The sequence below is a fragment of the Dreissena polymorpha genome, chromosome 11, assembly GCF_020536995.1.
Source record: "Dreissena polymorpha isolate Duluth1 chromosome 11, UMN_Dpol_1.0, whole genome shotgun sequence".
NCBI lineage: Eukaryota > Metazoa > Mollusca > Bivalvia > Myida > Dreissenidae > Dreissena > Dreissena polymorpha.
This window is the reverse complement of record NC_068365.1, coordinates 17,381,527-17,400,019: the sequence shown is the minus strand read 5'-3', so window position 1 is coordinate 17,400,019 and position 18,493 is coordinate 17,381,527. Positions and strand designations below refer to the sequence as shown.

The 18,493-nt window shown below is 37.3% G+C and overlaps 1 protein-coding gene and 5 non-coding genes across 7 annotated transcripts in view; all 6 read right to left on the bottom strand.

Annotated features, from left to right (window-relative positions):
- LOC127851025 (diacylglycerol lipase-beta-like) overlaps positions 1 to 18,493 on the bottom strand; it is an 84,928-nt gene that overhangs the window by 9,737 nt on the left and 56,698 nt on the right. For both annotated transcript variants that reach the window (XM_052384464.1, XM_052384465.1), the window contains exons 8-12: positions 17,940 to 18,023; positions 16,820 to 16,975; positions 16,274 to 16,401; positions 14,415 to 14,556; positions 14,037 to 14,195 (exon numbers count right to left, since the gene is read on the bottom strand). In XM_052384464.1, coding sequence (XP_052240424.1) covers positions 14,037 to 14,195; positions 14,415 to 14,556; positions 16,274 to 16,401; positions 16,820 to 16,975; positions 17,940 to 18,023 — 669 coding nt within the window. The remainder of the gene's footprint in view (positions 1 to 14,036; positions 14,196 to 14,414; positions 14,557 to 16,273; positions 16,402 to 16,819; positions 16,976 to 17,939; positions 18,024 to 18,493) is intronic.
- On the bottom strand, positions 120 to 219 carry Trnai-uau (transfer RNA isoleucine (anticodon UAU)). Its single transcript has 2 exons — positions 182 to 219; positions 120 to 155 (listed from the first exon to the last, which is right to left on the bottom strand). It is a non-coding gene; the product is annotated as a tRNA-Ile (tRNA).
- Trnai-uau (transfer RNA isoleucine (anticodon UAU)) lies at positions 1,559 to 1,658 on the bottom strand. The gene is made up of 2 exons: positions 1,621 to 1,658; positions 1,559 to 1,594 (listed from the first exon to the last, which is right to left on the bottom strand). It is a non-coding gene; the product is annotated as a tRNA-Ile (tRNA).
- Trnai-uau (transfer RNA isoleucine (anticodon UAU)) lies at positions 8,057 to 8,156 on the bottom strand. The gene is made up of 2 exons: positions 8,119 to 8,156; positions 8,057 to 8,092 (listed from the first exon to the last, which is right to left on the bottom strand). It is a non-coding gene; the product is annotated as a tRNA-Ile (tRNA).
- Trnal-uaa (transfer RNA leucine (anticodon UAA)) lies at positions 11,176 to 11,275 on the bottom strand. Its single transcript has 2 exons — positions 11,238 to 11,275; positions 11,176 to 11,211 (listed from the first exon to the last, which is right to left on the bottom strand). It is a non-coding gene; the product is annotated as a tRNA-Leu (tRNA).
- On the bottom strand, positions 13,404 to 13,503 carry Trnai-uau (transfer RNA isoleucine (anticodon UAU)). The gene is made up of 2 exons: positions 13,466 to 13,503; positions 13,404 to 13,439 (listed from the first exon to the last, which is right to left on the bottom strand). It is a non-coding gene; the product is annotated as a tRNA-Ile (tRNA).

Genomic DNA, 18,493 nt, shown 5'->3' with positions numbered 1-18,493 from the left:
ACGTGATGCCAATTTATGCGTTATGATAATATGCATTTCGGAATAACACTGCATCAATAATACATGAAAATTTATTACACAACTTTTTTTTCAATCGCAAAAAATCACCAAAATATAACTGCTCCAGGTGAGGATCGAACTCACAGCCTCCGCATTTCCTAGCAAGGGGACGATACTTGTCTATAAGTACGGCGCGCTAACCAGTTGCGCCACTGGAGCAGTGGTGTTAATGACAGTGCACTTCGCCTTTATCGGAAACCATTATACATATCATTTTATAACTATGAAACATGTCGCATGTCGTAAGAAATATCTGATTTAAGATTAGGGCAAGTACATCATCAATCTACATATAATTACATATGACCATTGACGGATAACGTTTCTTGGAGAGCCATAGGCAGTGACGCTTTTGGGGCCCTTGTCCCCTGGCCCCTAGTCGGCCTAGTGCCAAATAAAACGCCACAGCCCAGTCGAGTTCACTTGTGTAAATAGCCTTTCAGTGCCAAGGATGGCAAAACATACTATTGACATAAAGTAATTTGCTTTGCAAAGTCATTAGATTTGGCTAATTCTTTCGTCACGGTCTCACGGGGCCCCTTAAAGTCGCGGGGTCCATAAGCAGTCGCCTTCTCTGCATAATGGGAAACCTGGACTCCATATGGGATATACAACTAGCGTATGCACAATATCATTATTTTGCAACACAAGGTACACCGCTGGGTCGAGACTTAAATCAACATATGAAACTACATGAATATATAAGGCACGACACGATGTCATCGCACGGCAAATCCCTATACGTCACAATGCGAAATGACACTTCAAGAAACGCAACGACACGACCCTTCGGTGTTGGTACGTTACGCCAAAATACCTCTTCGCGATAAAATACGTTCAGAAGTTTTACGATGCGACTTAATACGTCAATATATCTTACGACACGATACGACACGAGGGTCACAACGTAATTTAAAAACGTAAGTAAATACTAAATATATTATTGTACAATATTGTTTGAAGACATGAAATAACATGCAACGACAGGAAACGTAATGAACGATACGAGAGGGTAAATCCCGTCACATATAACCTACACAAATACTTCAAAAAATCTTGGTGTAAGTCGATAAATATATAAAATTAATAAATCATGCTTAAAATTAAGCTGTCAATTTACTGATTAAAAACAAAAAAAAAATAGTTATATAAAAAACAGCACAAAAAATACTTAAGTTACGATACACGTTAAGAAAAGATACATCCCGACGTGACGTTACACGACACACAGCGACCGAAACCACAGTGCATCATGCGATACGGTACAAATGATGCACCGTGAAACCCTACGTCTCGTCACACGGCGCGATACGATAGAACATTAATCGTTTTGATACGAGACGAAGCGATGTGTGTGATTTATTACGTTACTACACGACACCACACACACGTGTGAAACGCTATGATAATATGCATTTCGGCATGACACTGCATCAATAATAAATGAAAATTTATTACACAACATTTTTTAAATCGAAAACAATCACCAAAATATTCCTGCTCCAGGTGAGGATCGAACTCACAGCCTCCGCATTTCCTTGCAAGGGGACGATACTTGTCTATAAGTACGGCGCGCTAACCAGTTGCGCCACTGGAGCAGATAAAGGTTAAGGACAGTACACTTCGCCTTTATCGGAAACCTATATACATATCATTTTATAATTATGATATATGTCGCATGTCGTTATCCGATTTAAGATTAGGAATGGTAAATCGTTGATTTAGTTATAAATACATATGGCCATTGACGGATTTAACTTCTTGGAGGTCAATTGGCAGTGACACTTTTGGGGCCTTTGTCCCCTGGCCCCTAGTCGGCCTAGTGCGAAATCGAACGCCACAGCCCAGTGAGTTCACTAGTTTAAATAGCCTTATAGTGCTGACAAAATTTTTGCTAACTCATTGGCGTCGCACTGAAGTGCGGCGACTAGTATGTAATACGTTTTTTTTTCGCTTATGAGAGGAGAAGTTATTTAACGGATCAATGTATATATTTTTGTTGTCAGAATATCTTGCATAGTGGTGATTTTTGTGTAAATTAGTGTAAATAAGTACTGCATTTGTGCCTATTACATTTACTACAACATTTATTGCAAATAATGCAAAGATAATTCTTTTAATTAATAACTGATCACAGGGTCTGGGCAATAAATAAAGATCACAGGGACTGGGCAAATACGCGTACCGGTGAAACTTTCTGGTTTTGAATTAAAACAAAACTTCTTTGTTCCACTATCCAAGCAACTACCTAGTTACTAATAAAGGCGCTATAGAGCGCGTAATAATACGTATTATTAATTGTAAAAATGAGTCTTGATAAAGGAAGCAGCCGCTTATCAATGGGAAACACCATCACAACACCCCAGTCTCATTACTATTAAGTCCTCCTGCAGGTTGTTTTTTTAAGAACCACATGTAGAAGGCCGCAGGCCTGACCCGTATCTTGCCAGTGGTATGGACCCTTTGGTATAGACCTTTAACCCCGCTCACTATCCAGCGTTAAAACTTCCGGGTTTACATTTAAACCGACAATTAATAGCTTAATAATATCTTAGTAAGAAGGTGATTTTTCAAGCGGTTCCTTAGTGTAGTGGTTACACGCTCGAAGTTTGAGCCCCAGTAGAATCAAATTATTTTATTTGTGTTCTATGTTAACTTTTTGTTTTGATGTAGACATTTTAGTTTAAATAAATATGCTGTTTTATTGTAACCATTTTTTGTTTTTATTATGCACATGAATTATATGTGTGAGAGGGTGGGGTGGGGGGTTGGTAAACACATTAAAACTTTTACAGTGTTTTCATATCAATGAGTACTCAACCCCTATCGTAAATGAGCAACGTAAGAATAAGTTCAGAATCATCTCCCCTTGAAGTTGAGAAAAATATGAAATAACGCTTACAAGATGAAGCAGATTTTTTAAAACCTACATAATTCTGTTCCATTAATGAAAACTGCACACGGATGTCAGTAAAAAAGGAAACTAGTGTAAACAAGGCTATTGTCAAGCAATATGGTCTCCAACCGGGCTCCACCGTTGTCAGAAATTCCACCATTTTCAGAAATGGTTTTTCTTGGTTGCCATAGCAACCACAATTTTTGACGTAGGAACAAAATGAAAGGACGTGCAAAATGTCCATATTGCCATCTATCCATGTTGCAAGTTTCATGAAACAAGAGGGCCTGAAAGGCCAAAGTCGCTCACCTGAGATAAAAAGAAATGACCTGTTCTTTGCAGCCCAAGATAGCAATGGAACAAATGTTCTAACCAGGTATCATGAAGAATGAACGACAAATGGCCCTTGGCGGCCATGTTTTTTTAATAGACCTGAGCCATTTTGTTAACTCTTCCAAGATATGTCCAAATTTCATGAAGATTGGGTAAAAAATGTGTCTTCTAGACTGTTCACATGTTGTCACTATATACATATAAAGAAAACTGCCCCACTCCCTGGCGGCCATGTTTTTTCACTGATCACGACCATTTTCAAACTCGTCCGAGACATCCACATAACTAATGTTTTGACAAAATTTCATAATGATTAGGCAAAACATGTTACTTCTAGAGTGTTCACAAGCTTTTTTACTATATAAATATATGGAAAAAGACCCCCCCCCTGGCGGCCATGTTTTTTTACCGATCCAAACCATTATCGCACTCAACTGTCCTATCCATGTGTGGTAGTGCGGTCTCCTTCGGTTACGCAAATGAACCGGCCACAGGACGGTTACAAGTTCTGTAACTTTGTAAGCACTTATGTTATGTGGAAATATTTATTTGAAAAACTCTTATTTCCGGTCAGGTTGAATATACTAACTGGTTGTAATTCAATTAACTAAAGACGTTCAGTCAGGGACGCCTTAATACACTCAAAGAATTTATTTATAAGTGAAAACCAAGGCAGCTTTAACAAAAATAACTGATTTTTATTCCAAGAACTCGGAAAATGAAGAACAATGACAGAAAATTAAGAACAGGTACAAGCCAAGTCTAAAGAATCTAAGTATCGTTACAAAAATGAACAACATACAGCAAATACCTTAATGAATGTAAAAAGAAGTTCAAAATCTGTCCAAAAAAACCCTGATATAAATACTGTTAGTCTAGAAAGTGCTTCAAAAATCTAGTTTACATAATAGGTCTAATTTAATCCTAAGAACAATATTTATGGAGATTAGGAAACTTCAGTGAATCAAATGTAAAAATAAGAAAAAATTACTACAGTTATTGAAATAGAATAGAGTCTTTCTAATGTAGAAAATGCCAAATAAAAATAATCTAAATAGTAAGAATAATTTAGAAAATAATGCCAAAATGTCTTGATGCTGGTGTTAAAAATAATTTATAGTTTAATTATTTCAAAATTCCAACCTTTTTCAAGAGCTGTTAACTTTTCAAGAAAGCATCAAGAGGTGTTTAAATCAGCCCGAACATCTTATTTTCCCTCAGAACAGTGCATTTATCAATGATCAATATCTTCCCAAATTCCAGAGCAGAACTATAAATAGATTACTGAACCAGAATAAACAAGGGAGATAAATACTGCATAAATACTGCAAAATCATGTACATGTTGTCTTGCTTTCAGTTATCTCTTAGTTGAAAGGCTTATCATAAGTGTTAATGACTAAAACAGTTATGTTAACTATGAAAATTCTGTGTTATGAAAAGTTACATAACACAGTTAATGTCACATAATATTGACATAATAAAACCAAACTTTATTACACAGGAAACCAATGTTCTGACCAAATTTCATGAAGATTGAGAAAACTACAAAGTTAACAAGATTTTACTATAGCCATATATAGCCATATAAGGAAAAATTCCCCGCCCCTTGGCAGCCATGTTTTTCAAGCCAAGGTTACCATTTTTGAACTCATTAAAGATATAATTGGGGAAAATCATCTTAGCAAGTTTCATGAAGATCGGAAAATAAATGTGGCCTCTCGAATGTTAACAAGGTTTTACTATAGACATATAAGGAAAATGCCCCGCCCCCTGGCGGCCATGTTTTTCAACCAACGGACATCATTTTCGAACTCGTCCAAGAAATCATTGGGATGAATCTTCTGACCAAGTTTTATGAGGATCGGACAATAAATGTGGCCTCTAGAGTGTTAACAAGATGTTGCTATAGCCATATGTAGCCATATAAGGAAAAATGCCCCGCCCCTTGGCAGCCATGTTTTTCAAGCAAACGTAACCATTTTCGAACTCATCCAAGATATCATTGAAACCAATCTTCTGACCAAATTTCATGAGGATTGGACAATAAATGTTACCTCTAGAGAGTGAACAAGGCAAATGTTGACGTCGCACAACGCACGACGGACAACGGACAACGGACGACGGACAAAAGGCGATCACAAAAGCTCAATATGAGCATGTTGTGCTCAGGTGAGCTAAAAATATTAAGAACTTTTAAAGATATCGCAGGACCCAGAAAAGTGTGACATACAGACAGACTCACAGACAGACTCACAAAGCGCAAACCATAAGTCCCCTCCGGTGAAACCGGTAGGGGACAATAGAATGAACTATGAAATATTTGGGGGTTACAACACAAAATAATAGATAATTGTTATTTGGGGGGTAAAACACAACATCATAGATAATGGTTATTTGGGGGTTATAACACAAAATCATAGATAATGGTTATACCAGTATCTTTTTCTATTTTGTTTAAAATAATCGGCCAATATATTAATATTTACAGTAGAAAAAAATCGTTCCATGTAACTTCATTGAGTGCCTTTTACACTGAAATTCCCGATGCCCTTTGATGCTTTGCATCAATATCTTGTAAGATTATGATAAGTAAGAAAGTTTAAACACTCTTTCGTCACGGTCTCATGGGGGCCCTTAAAGTTGCGGGGCCCATAGGTCAGTCGCCTGCTCTGCATAATGGGAAACCGGGACTCCATATGGGATATGACAAGCGTATGAACAAAATCAATATTGTGCAACACAAGGGTTTACGCTTTGTCGAGACTCAAATCAACATACGAAACTACATGAATCTATAGGGCACGACAAGATGTCATGAAACGGCAAGTCCGTATACTAAGAACGTCACAATACGAAATGACACTTGAAGAAACGCAACGACACGATCCTTCGGTTTTGGTACGTTACTCAAAAATTCATTTTCACGACAAAATACGTGAAGATGTTTAACGATGCGACGCCATGCGTCAATTTACCTTAGCACGTGATGGTCAAGATGGCGACGTCGATGTCGAGACAGTTATATTTCGCCGTTTCATACCCTTTTTTTACTTTTGTTTAATTTTTAAATGACGCTCACTTTCAAGCCATATCAGTAAAAAGGTGTTAAGCATTTATTCCGTATTAAAATTTGCTTTACAACTCTTCTTTACTCCCCGCAAAATGTATTAGTCGATCTGTAATTAGGTCATCCTGCTTATATATTTCGCAGCGAGTAAAATCGAGAAATAGAGCGAATATTGAAACGAAATTTACGCTTGTAACTTACTTGCTGATATGGCTGATACTTGAGCGGCATTTAAACCATTAATACAAGTAATATATTGTATAAAACGGCGAAAAATACATGCCTGGCATGGACGTCGCCATCTTGACTATCGACAACGACAGGAAACGTAATGAAACGATATGAGAGGGTAAATCCCTTCACATATTACCTACAAGCATACTTTCAAACAAGAGATGTGTTCGTCAGAAACACAATGCCCCCTAATGCGCCGCTCTTTTTACCTCTGACCTTGAAGGATGACCTTGACCTTTCACCACTCAAAATGTGCAGCTCAATGAGATACACATGCATGCCAAATATCAAGTTGCTATGTTCAATATTTCAAAAGTTATTGCAAAACTTTACTATATTAAAGTTTTAAATTGTCGACCTTTGACCTTGAAGGATGACCTTGACCTTGACCTTTTATCACTCAAAATGTGCAGCTCCATTAGATACACGTGCTTGCCAAATATCAAGTTGCTATGTTTAATATTTCAAAAGTTATTGCAAAACTTTACTATATTAAAGTTTTAATTTTTCGACCTTTGACCTTGAAGGATGACTTTGACCTTGACCTTTCACCACTCAAAATGTGCAGCTCCATGAGATACACATGCATGCCAAATATCAAGTTGCTATGTTCAATATTTCAAAAGTTATTGCAAAGCTTTAATATATTAAATTTTAAAAATGTTGACCTTTGACTTGAAGGATGACCTTGACCTTGACGTTTCACCGCTCAAAATGTGCAGCTCCAAATGATACACATGCATGCCAAATATGAAGTTGCTATGTTAAATAAATCAAAAGTTATTGCAAAACTTTACTGTAATATTAAAGTATTGGGACAGAATGACAGGCAGACAGGCCAAAAACGATATACCCCCGATCTATCGATCCGGGGGCATAAAAAGGCTTGGCGTAAGTGGGCGTATATATAAAATAAATCAATCATGCTTAAAATTAAGCTGTCAATTAACATATTTCAAACGAAAAATATTAATAAAAACACGTACACAAAATACTTAAGTTACGATACACGTTAAGAAAAGATACATCCCAAACGTGACGTTACACGACACACAGCGACGGAAACCACAGTGCACCATGCGATACGGTACAAAAGATGCACCGTGAAACCTTACGTCTCGTCACGCGGCGCGAGACCATATGATGACACTGCGGCGCGAAACCATATGATGACACTGCGGCGCGAAACCATACGATAACACTGCGGCGCGAAACCATATGATGAAACTGCGGCGCGAAACCATATGATGACACTGCACGACATGAATCGTTTAGATACGATCAAAGCGATGTGCGTGATAAATAACGTTTTTACACGACACCACAAAAACGTGTGAGAGTCTACATTATGACGTGATGCGAGTTTATGCGTTATGATAATACGCATTTCGACGTGACACTGCATCAATAATACATGAACAATGTTTACACATTTTTAAATCACAAAAATCACCAAAATATCACTGCTCCAGGTGAGGATCGAACTCACAGCCTCCGCATTTCCTAGCAAGGGGACGATACTTGTCTATAAGTACGGCGCGCTAACCAGTTGCGCCACTGGAGCAGATAAAGGTTAATGACAGTACACTTCGCCTTTATCGGAAACCTATATACATATCATTTTATAACTATGAAATATGTCGCATGTCGTTAGGCATATCCGATTTAAGACTAGGGCAAGTAAATCGTCAATCTACATATAAATACATATGGCCATTGACGGATTTAACTTCTTGGAGGTCAATAGGCAGTGACACGTTTGGGGCCCTTGTCCCCTGGCCCCTAGTCGGCCTAGTGCGAAATCGAACGCCACAGCCCAGTGAGTTCACTAGTATAAATAGCCTTTCAATGCCAATGCTGGGGAAACATAACATTGACATAGAGTAATTTGCTTTGCAAAGTCATAACATTAGGGTAATTCTTTCGTCATGGTCTCGTGGGGTCCCTTTAAGTCGCGGGATCCATTGGCAGCCGACTTCTCTATAATGGGAATACGGGACACCATATGGGATATGGGATATACAAGTAGCGTATGAACAATATCATTATTTGGCAACACTAGTGTGTACGCTGGGTCGAGACTTAAGGTTCATGTAGAGGCTTCATTTTGAAAAATGTGGGACCCCTAGCATTGAACTCAAATTTGACTAAAGGAAGTGTGCCACATTGATAATGTATACATATATGCTTTAATGGATGTTTTTACTTCAAACTGCTACCAATGTTGTACATCAACGTATCATAACATCCACAAAATCAATCAAAATACACAGCGATTTTAACACTGAAATATACATTATTTTCAAAAATCTGAATCATGTTTATTCCACGTATTTCGGCGGAAAATTATATAACTAGTGAATAATATCGACATTGACGAGGGCAAGTTACGCTTAAATAGTAAAAAAAGTTTGCATATCTAGAAATATCAAAACTCGAACACATGTCATTTCATCACCATGGGGGCAGCCATTTTTAAATAAATAAAATAGAAAGAAACATGCTAAAAACTCACTCATCGCCTAATTGACATTCCAAACGGTTGACGATGACAAATGCATTGGATTGTAATCTTTCCGTTGATATTTGCAAACTGCACGATCAGACCTCATAAACACTCAAAAGAATAACTATGTAAGAAGCATTTCACCAATGTTTACAATCGTTGTCGAATCACATATACTTTATTATTGCGCATAAAAAAGTACGCTTACAGACTGACAGAAAGATCGATACGTTACAATTCAATTCATCACGGTATACTATTCTATTGATAATATATAATAATACATCGCTTTAACTATCTAAAAGTAGAAATAATTCTTTTAAACGGAGTTTTTAATAACGAAAGTGAAAACAACGGAAGTTGGATGGATATTCTGTGAGATGCACTTCGGCTGCAGAAAAACAATACAAATTAACTAAAAAAGACGTGTGGGGGACAATTTTCAGCTGGAAAATATTTGAAATAGGGTAAGTGATGATATCTCTACGTGGTCATTTCTGCTATTTAGTGCGATCTCTTGCTGATTAATGTTAATAGTTGTTTTACTAGTTGCCACCCAACTGTCAAAATAAGTATGTGTTATCTCAAGTATGTGTATACACATACCCGGTTTTCTCACCACTGCACGTGGTTTCGACCGATTTGTTTTGCACGTTTTTCTACGGATCACAGCGATGGCCACGCTTTCAAATGGGTAGAAGTAATCGAAATATAAAATCAATCGTTTTGCCAATTTCTTTATATTCCTTTACAATTGTATATGTCGTCTGCAATCTATTTCAATTTGAGATGGTTTAAAATTTGCAATTTGGTTAAGAGGTAAATAACAAAATTGTTAAGCCTTTGAAATAGAATTGTGACTCTTATTATCCACCATACCTGGATTTTTAAAAAGTAGTTACGTTTTAGTTATTTTTAGAACTATGTTTAGGATATTTATCCAAAAAAAGGCAGTTGAATAAAAACTCATTTGTTGTTTTATGACAATAATTTTCTGTGAAATGTTGCTAACTTGACCTTGTATATGCATATAGCTTTGTATTTATTCAACTTAAGGTAGTGCATATCCTTCCTAACTTTAGATTGAGATTTTTTAAATTAGTGTAAAAAAGTATTGGTTTTAAACCAAAATATACATAAAGCACACAAATATTGAATGTCAAAAATGTGTTTATGTTATTCTATCCGTCTTTAGCTTTAAAATGATATATAGTTTGACCATATTGTACCACATTCAATGAAGAAACACCTAAGCGAAGTTTTAATGAATTTTATCCCCCCCCCCCCCCCATGGACCTTAAAAAGACATATTAAAAAATCACTATGAGACGATACATAAATCGCTCACGCTCACTTTCCAGCCATGTCAGTAAAAATGTGATAAGCATTTATTCGGTATTAAAATTCGCTTTACATCTCTACTTTTCTCCCCTCCAATTATCTGTGTCGATCTGTAATTAGGTCATCCCGCTATGAAATTTCGCAGCGAGTAAAATCGAGAAATAGAGCGAATATTGAAACGTAATAAACGCTTGTAACTTTCTTGCTGATATGGCTGATACGTGAGCGGCATTATAACAATTAATACAAGTTATATATTGTATAAAACGGCGAAAAATACATGCCTCGGCATGGACGTCGCCATCTTGACTATCACATGATTACCCTCATCTGCTTACGACACGATACGATACGAGAGTCACAACGTAATTAAAAAACGTAAGTAAAGACTTCCTCCGGGCATAAACATATAATTGTACAATATTGTTTGAAGATATTAAATAACATGCAAAAACAGGAAACGTAATGAAAATGAAAAAGATACATCCCGACGTGACGTTAGACGACATAAAGTGACCAAGACCACAGTGCACCATGCGATACGGTACAAAACGACGCGAATCGTTTCGATACAAGACGAAACGATTTATTACGTTACTACACGACACAACACAAACGAGTGAGACGCTACGTTATGACGTAATGCGAGTTTATCACGCCATGACATTGCATCAATAATAGATGTAAATTGATTCCACAACATTTTTCAATCGCAAAAAAATCCCCAAAATATTACTGCTACAGGTGAGGATCGAACTCACAGCCTCCGCATTTTCTAGCAAGGGGACAATACTTGTCTTTAAGTACGGCGCGCTAACCAGTTGCGCCACTGGAGCAGATAAAGGTCAATGACAGTACACTTCGCCTTTATCGGAAACATATCTGCATATCATTTTATAACTATGAAATATGTCGAAAGTCGTTAGGCATATCAGATTTAAGATAAGGGCAAGTCAATCGTTAATTTACATATAAATACACATCACTAGCATATGCATACTATAAATATTATGCGACACAAAATAAGACACTGGGTCGATAATTAAATAAAATAAATGAACAAATCACTATAGGACACTTCATGAAACTTTAGGCCACGACGCGATGTCATGACGTGACAAGATACGTCCCCATGCGATATCGTCGTGATATCGGCTCGTTTCCCAAAATTTTTCTTTGTACGATAAAATACGTGTAAATATTTTACGATATGACGTGATGCGTCACTGTACCTAACTACATGACATGAAAGGACCGTATTGGTGTACTATATATATATTACTGTTTAATATTCAACGATGATACGACATAACATTCAACGACATGACATGTGACTAACGAATATGAAAGTGTTACCTACGTTGCGAGACGTCATATAACGTCAGGACAGTGCCAGATACGACACGAAGCGAAACATTACGACCGGTCTGGAAACGACACTACGTCGAGACGTGTCACAAAACAAATCGTCAAAAACAATACTACGAATTAACGTACACTTCGTTAAAATTGAACATTGAAAACGCATTTTATTTACCATTTAGGTCAATGCTAGTTTAGTAACACAACTGTGATATAATTGAGGAAGTTTCGTATCAAACATGAATGCGGAAAAATACAAGACATGTACAGAACAAAACGCTAAATAAAGCATAATAAACAAAGCATAATAAACAAACTGTTTGTGTATTTAACCATGCACAACAAAACTCCTGCTCCGGATTATGCTCGAACTCATGGCCTCCGCATTTCTTTAACCATTGTAAGCAATGGGAAGGTGCTTGTCTTATAAGTACGACACGCTAACCAATTGCGCCACCGGAGCAAACATGGAAGATTGACTGTACTCGTTCTTTTGTAAATGTTCAGTTTGAAATGAAGCTGTCAATAATAAACGAACATTTATCGTTAAACGCCTAAATTGTTGTACAAAACAGAATGTTTTACGCTGCAAAATAGGAATTGATACAGAACAAAACGACAACGACACGGCATGACAAGATACGCCAAAACGCGACACACGACATGTGGTAATTTGATTGATAAGTTACGTCGACACGACAATACGTGAATGGATTATCTATAACGCATGACGTGTTCTTGTACACTGCGACACCAGACGACGTGAAGCGATTGCACACCAAACGACACGACCGACGCGATTTGATTTAATACGTTACGATACATAGAGGATATTTGCTGGATTCGGTGGAATATCGATTTTAATTCACGAGTGATCATAGAAATAATATTTTCGCGCCACGAGTGAAAATACATATTTTCTATGATCATGAAATTTTTTCGTCATTTCGTCAAAAAAAATGACGTCATTTCACAGTATAAAAGTAGAATTGTCGATAATTTTCACTGTTATTTTTCACTGTTTGAAACAGTTAAATATCAGTTTTAATTCACTGATTTTTCTCTATAAACCAATGGAAAGCATAAAACAAAATGCAATATGTCATAAAAACCCATCAGTAATAGTGAGCAGCCCTATATGAAACATGATTACCCAATATTGGTGAATGATAAACAAAGAATTAAAAACAACCCTGACCAAAATACATGCTCGAAATCACAGCCTGCGAATGTTCCAAAATCCTTCAAGGAAGGTGAATATTCTGTCTAACGTACGGCGCGCTATTAAATTACTACCATTAAATGTAATTATATTCAAAGAGCTCGTACGATGTGACGTGAAAATCTGCAAATCGACGCTTGGCGCAACAACATATGATACGTTATGACGACATGACACGAAATGAATAGATACAAAACCAGACGAGCTGTGTGTGCGATTATCATCCGTCACGTCAGAACGTGTTTCTCTATGACACGCTACGCTATGCCGTAATGCAAATTCATACGTTGTCTTATAAGCAATATTCCACGACAACGCATCAATAATATATGAAATATGGTTACCGGTACACAATATATGTCAATCTTAGAAACTTATCCTGCTCCAGGTGAGGATCGAACTCACAGCCTCCGCATTTCCTAGCAAGGGGACGATACTTGTCTATAAGTACGGCGCGCTAACCAGTTGCGCCACTGGAGCAGATAAATTCTATTTGCGTATTTTTTTTTATTTACCAGGTCCTCCCGCGCATGATATTGCAGGTTGTATGGATCCGTATTGTGCCCGGGCACTCCAACCTATATTACTATTGTGTCCGGGCACTCCACCCTATATAACTTAATAGACTCCAATAATTTGACCCAGCTATTTGATGTTATCGAAAGATTTTCAATAATGGTTGAGTCTGGATGAAACACTATGTAGTTTCCACCAACAAAACACATGCTTCCGGAAAAGGGGATTGGACCCAGGTCGCAATTCTATTGTCTAGCGACGATAAAGCCCAATAGTGAAACGGATATGGAAACAGCATGTTAGAAAAGGAGCATTACTGAACATAGCACTATTTACTTCTGCGAATACGCAAAAGACATGGTCATTGTTATTAAATATCCCAACTAAAATCACAGAAGCATCAGATCGCAAGTAATGCCATCTATATATTACACTGCTACTTGAACAAAACCTTATAATAATTTATAGCTTATCGGTTTATCTTTTCCAAACGTTACCTGTAAACTCGATCTCTGGGACATCTTTCCGTTTGCGACTGCGTTAGCGTCAGCGCTCGTTGGGCCGTCAAAAACGTCATCATGGCCGTACACGTTTTCATCTAACGTGGCGCTCCGTCCACAACACATGCGCGAACATCCACTAGACAAGATTTTATACTGAAACATAAAGGGCATAGTCCACACATGTAATCATGTATTTTACCTCGTACATAATACTCCTTTTTAACGCTGCGAGCGTAAGCAAAATGTAACAACATGTTACTGAAATCATAAATCATTTAGCACGGGTGGCCTGTTAATGGGATAATGAGCGATAATCATTAAATAATTCTCTCTGAACAAATAAATATTTTCACGCATGTGACCTTGACCTACTTTTGGCAGTCTCGTCTCTTGGATGACCTTGAGAATCTGCATCTTCAGATCAACCATCATGAGCATGCCCTGTCGCGAAATGATGTCGTCACCTAGGACCACCGTGCAGACGACATCTTCCGCATACTGGCTCACTTCCGGGCTGAAAAGAGGGCAAAAGATTAATTACTACTGACTACGGTGATGGTGGTCATCATCATCATCATCATCATCATCATCATCATCATCATCATCATCATCACCATCATCACCACCACCACCATCATCATCATCATCATCATCATCATCATCATCATCACCACCATCATCAGCATCATCATCAACATCATCATCATCATCATCATCATCATCATCATAATCATCATCATCATCACCACCACCACCAACAACAACATCATCATCATCATCATCATCATCATCATCATCATCATCATCATCATCATCATCATCACCACCACCAACAACAACAACATCATTATCATCACAACCACCACAACCAACAACATCATCATCACCATCAACATCATCATCATCATGATTGTCGTCGTTGTCAGGAGATAATGATGACGACGCTGACGAATTAAGTGATTTAGACAGCTTATATGTAATAGCATCTAAAATGAATAAAAGCTTAATCAAAGGTGAATTCTATTATATTGTTTTGATATCGTAATTACTGACATTAAAGCCTTTGTAGTTTAATGATTATTATTTATCGACAATGACCGATACCTCGTGAATACTATGACATTTTCATATCACTTATGTTTTCAGTTCGGGATGATTGCATGATCAGGCTCAATCACAGATGATTTATTAACATTTCTTCCGTCCTTTAAAAGAAAGCATATATAACACGACACGGAATTTAGTAATTATTGTTTGCCATTTGAATGCATCGCCTTTGTTTGGCGGATGTTCGTGGCATCAAATACAATCGAACAGGCTAAATTCTTGGGCTTGTCTAAAATGTCAGTTATCAAATCACAGGCATAGTGTTATTGATATGATTATAGAAATCTGTAAACAAACTAACTCGTACAAAGCTTTCAGTATAAGCTATAATTTGGTTGCACCGGTTATGAGCACAGGACATACCACGTGACTATATTCATATGAAAGGGGGCAATCTATAGTTGGTGCGTTTTTTTGCTATTGTCTCCTACATTTGTATGATATACCGTATGTTATACATGTATTTGCCTGCGCAAATATTATCTTCTGTGTTTATGACAGATACTTGTTGAAAAGTCATTGCTGTTGCTGTGTTGTTGTTGCTTTTTACTTTTGAGTCCCGCTCTGGAAAAACGAGACTTACTGAGTCGCGTTCTGAGAAAACTGGGCATAATGCATGAGCGTAAAGTGTCGTCCCAGATAAGCCTGTGCAGTCCGCACAGGCTTATCAGGGACGACACTTTCCGCCTTAATTAAATATTTGCTAAAAAGATTCTTCATATTAACGGAAAATGTCAAAAAAGCGGAAAATGTCGTCCCTGATTTGCCTGTGCGGATTGCACAGACTAATGTTTCAATCATAAAACATCTTAAAAGAATGTATCATGTACAGAAAGTTAAACGCCTGGGGGCGTGGCAATTTTCTTAAAATGACTAAAAGTGAAACCCTGTAAGCACTTTAGAAGTCACATCTTTCGTCAAATCATAATGATTACTCGCTCGACTTCGAAAACTGTTCCAGTTCGTTGACAAAACATGGCTGCCAGGGGAGGAGGGCTGTTGTCATTATATGTATATATTGAATTCTTGTTAACAGTGCATAAGTCTGTTCATTCTTCGCGAAACTTGTACGGACTATTTATACTAATGATATCTTGGCCGACTATGAAAGCTAACATGAATACCTGACAAGTTCTCCCGGGGGCGAAAAGGCGTAACATCTCACTTCTGGGTATTCTGGTTTGAGCAAAATGGCTAGAAGCGCCGCGGCCCCTGCCCCTAAACTGTGACCAGTGACAACAAGGCTGGCACCCTGCAAGAAAAAATGAGATACATAATGGAGCCTCGCTCTGTGGAAAACGGGGATTAATGCATGTGCGTAAAGTATCGTCTCAGATTAGTCTGTAATCCGCGTAATCAGGGACGACACTTTCCGGTAATCTGCGTAATCAGGGACGACACTTTTCGGGTAATCAGTCAAATCAGGATCGACACGTTCTGGTAATCTGCGTAATCAGGGACGACACGTTCTGGTAATCTGCGTAATCAGGGACGACACTTTTCGGGTTATCTGCGTAATTAGGGACGACACTTTACGCACATGTATTTACCCCGTTTTCTCATTAAGCCCTGCTTCAACAGAGCGGGCGGATATGTTCAAACCAACAAAACGTTCTTCAAAAAGTGGGATTTTAACATTAAATTTATTTAAAACATATTTTATTATCTACCGGAAGTCGACTAAGAGCTTTCTTGATGATATCTTGATCGATGAGAGTTCTGCGGAGGTAGTTTGCGCTACTGAGGATTCCGTTGTGCGCCTTCGCTTCCGGGATGCCAGGTATGTTAAGGTCGCCTCGGTCTACATTCAGGTCCGTAATCACATCCTGGTGGATACGGCATGAGTATAGAATGTGTTTACCGAGAAGTAAAGTATAGGGTGTATTTTAAGTGTCACGTTTTCTTTAAACATACTTATATTACATGTAATCTTTTAAGATCGCGTCTCCTACACCCACCAAAAAGGTTACTAATTACGAAGTACACTCTTAACAATCGCTTCAAATATTTCATTTTAATGAATTTCAAATTTAACAATTGTTTCATAATGTTACGCTGTTGCTTGCTTATTCGAAGGGGTGTGTTGTTGTTGTTTTTTACAATAACGTAAAAAAGCGCAGATGGTATTCTTATAAAAATGTGTGAATGACATTCATCACTGACGAAAAAGTTTAATAACAGTTCCATGAAAATGGGTACAAGAACATCTCCTGAAGCAGTTCTAGTAACATTTTCACCAAAAAGAGCTTGTTCAGTTATAGAAATTAAAATTCTAAGCTGTTTGGTTACATCTAAAAACAAAAACTGTATATCATGGAGCGGAAATAAACAATTTGAAATTCCCAGTCCCTTCTTTTTCGTCACCAGATTATAGTTTGGTAATCGATATTGCATATTTAAGAGATGTTGAGTGTTGCTTTGACATTTAGTTACACAGCGCTAAAATCGTTCATGAAATTATGTTTACACATACTTTCGTTTTCTAGACAACTATTTTAATTCTAAAAACAAAAGCATTCGCACATACAAAACTAACAGAACAAATAACGCAAAAGAATGAATACAAAATATATACTTTAAAATAATGCTTAATCGCATACCACATGATATTTCCAATATACAATTTACGCACAAGTTTTATTCGACTTTATAATGCAATTGCCTTTCTTAAAATATTAACGATCAAGCTAAGGGGATGTCAATTTGTTAAAAAATGAAAAAGTCTTATCAATGGAATATTATTAGCTTTTTTCTTAATTTTAATAGCATGGTAGCTAGGGTGACACGAACCTCTAGCGACAAAGTCCCACGTATGGCGATCACAACAGCGTTCTGCGTCTTGTCTATCACGACATAAAATGGAATTTCATAAATCTGAAAATAGAGACAAAATTATATGAATAAGAAAACTGAGTTCCGACTATCACGAGGTAACATGACTTGAAATATTTGCAAAAAAATGTAAAGTTCTTAACGGTGTGTTTACATTCTGTCCAGCCCGTGTGTAATAACCCTGCGAACCCCGTTGATCCTGCACTCTGAAACGTTCGACAGTTGTTCAATTTGTTTTCGGTATATTTTATATATGTTACTTTTAAAGATTTTCTGAATTAAACCTCACTCTACGTTTGTATATCACCTGACGCGATATGCGCGCACTGTTTTTACGCTAGAATGTGTTATGCAACATGTAATAAGAAAAGAGAGAAAGTGAATTTCTTTTTTATATAAATCAAATAAATGAAGGTCTTGTGTTTACACTAGCGCAGTCGTCTGCATCACTTTGCAAGTAATATGAAAATTTAATGAAGAGGATCAATACAATCTATGGAATATGGATACAT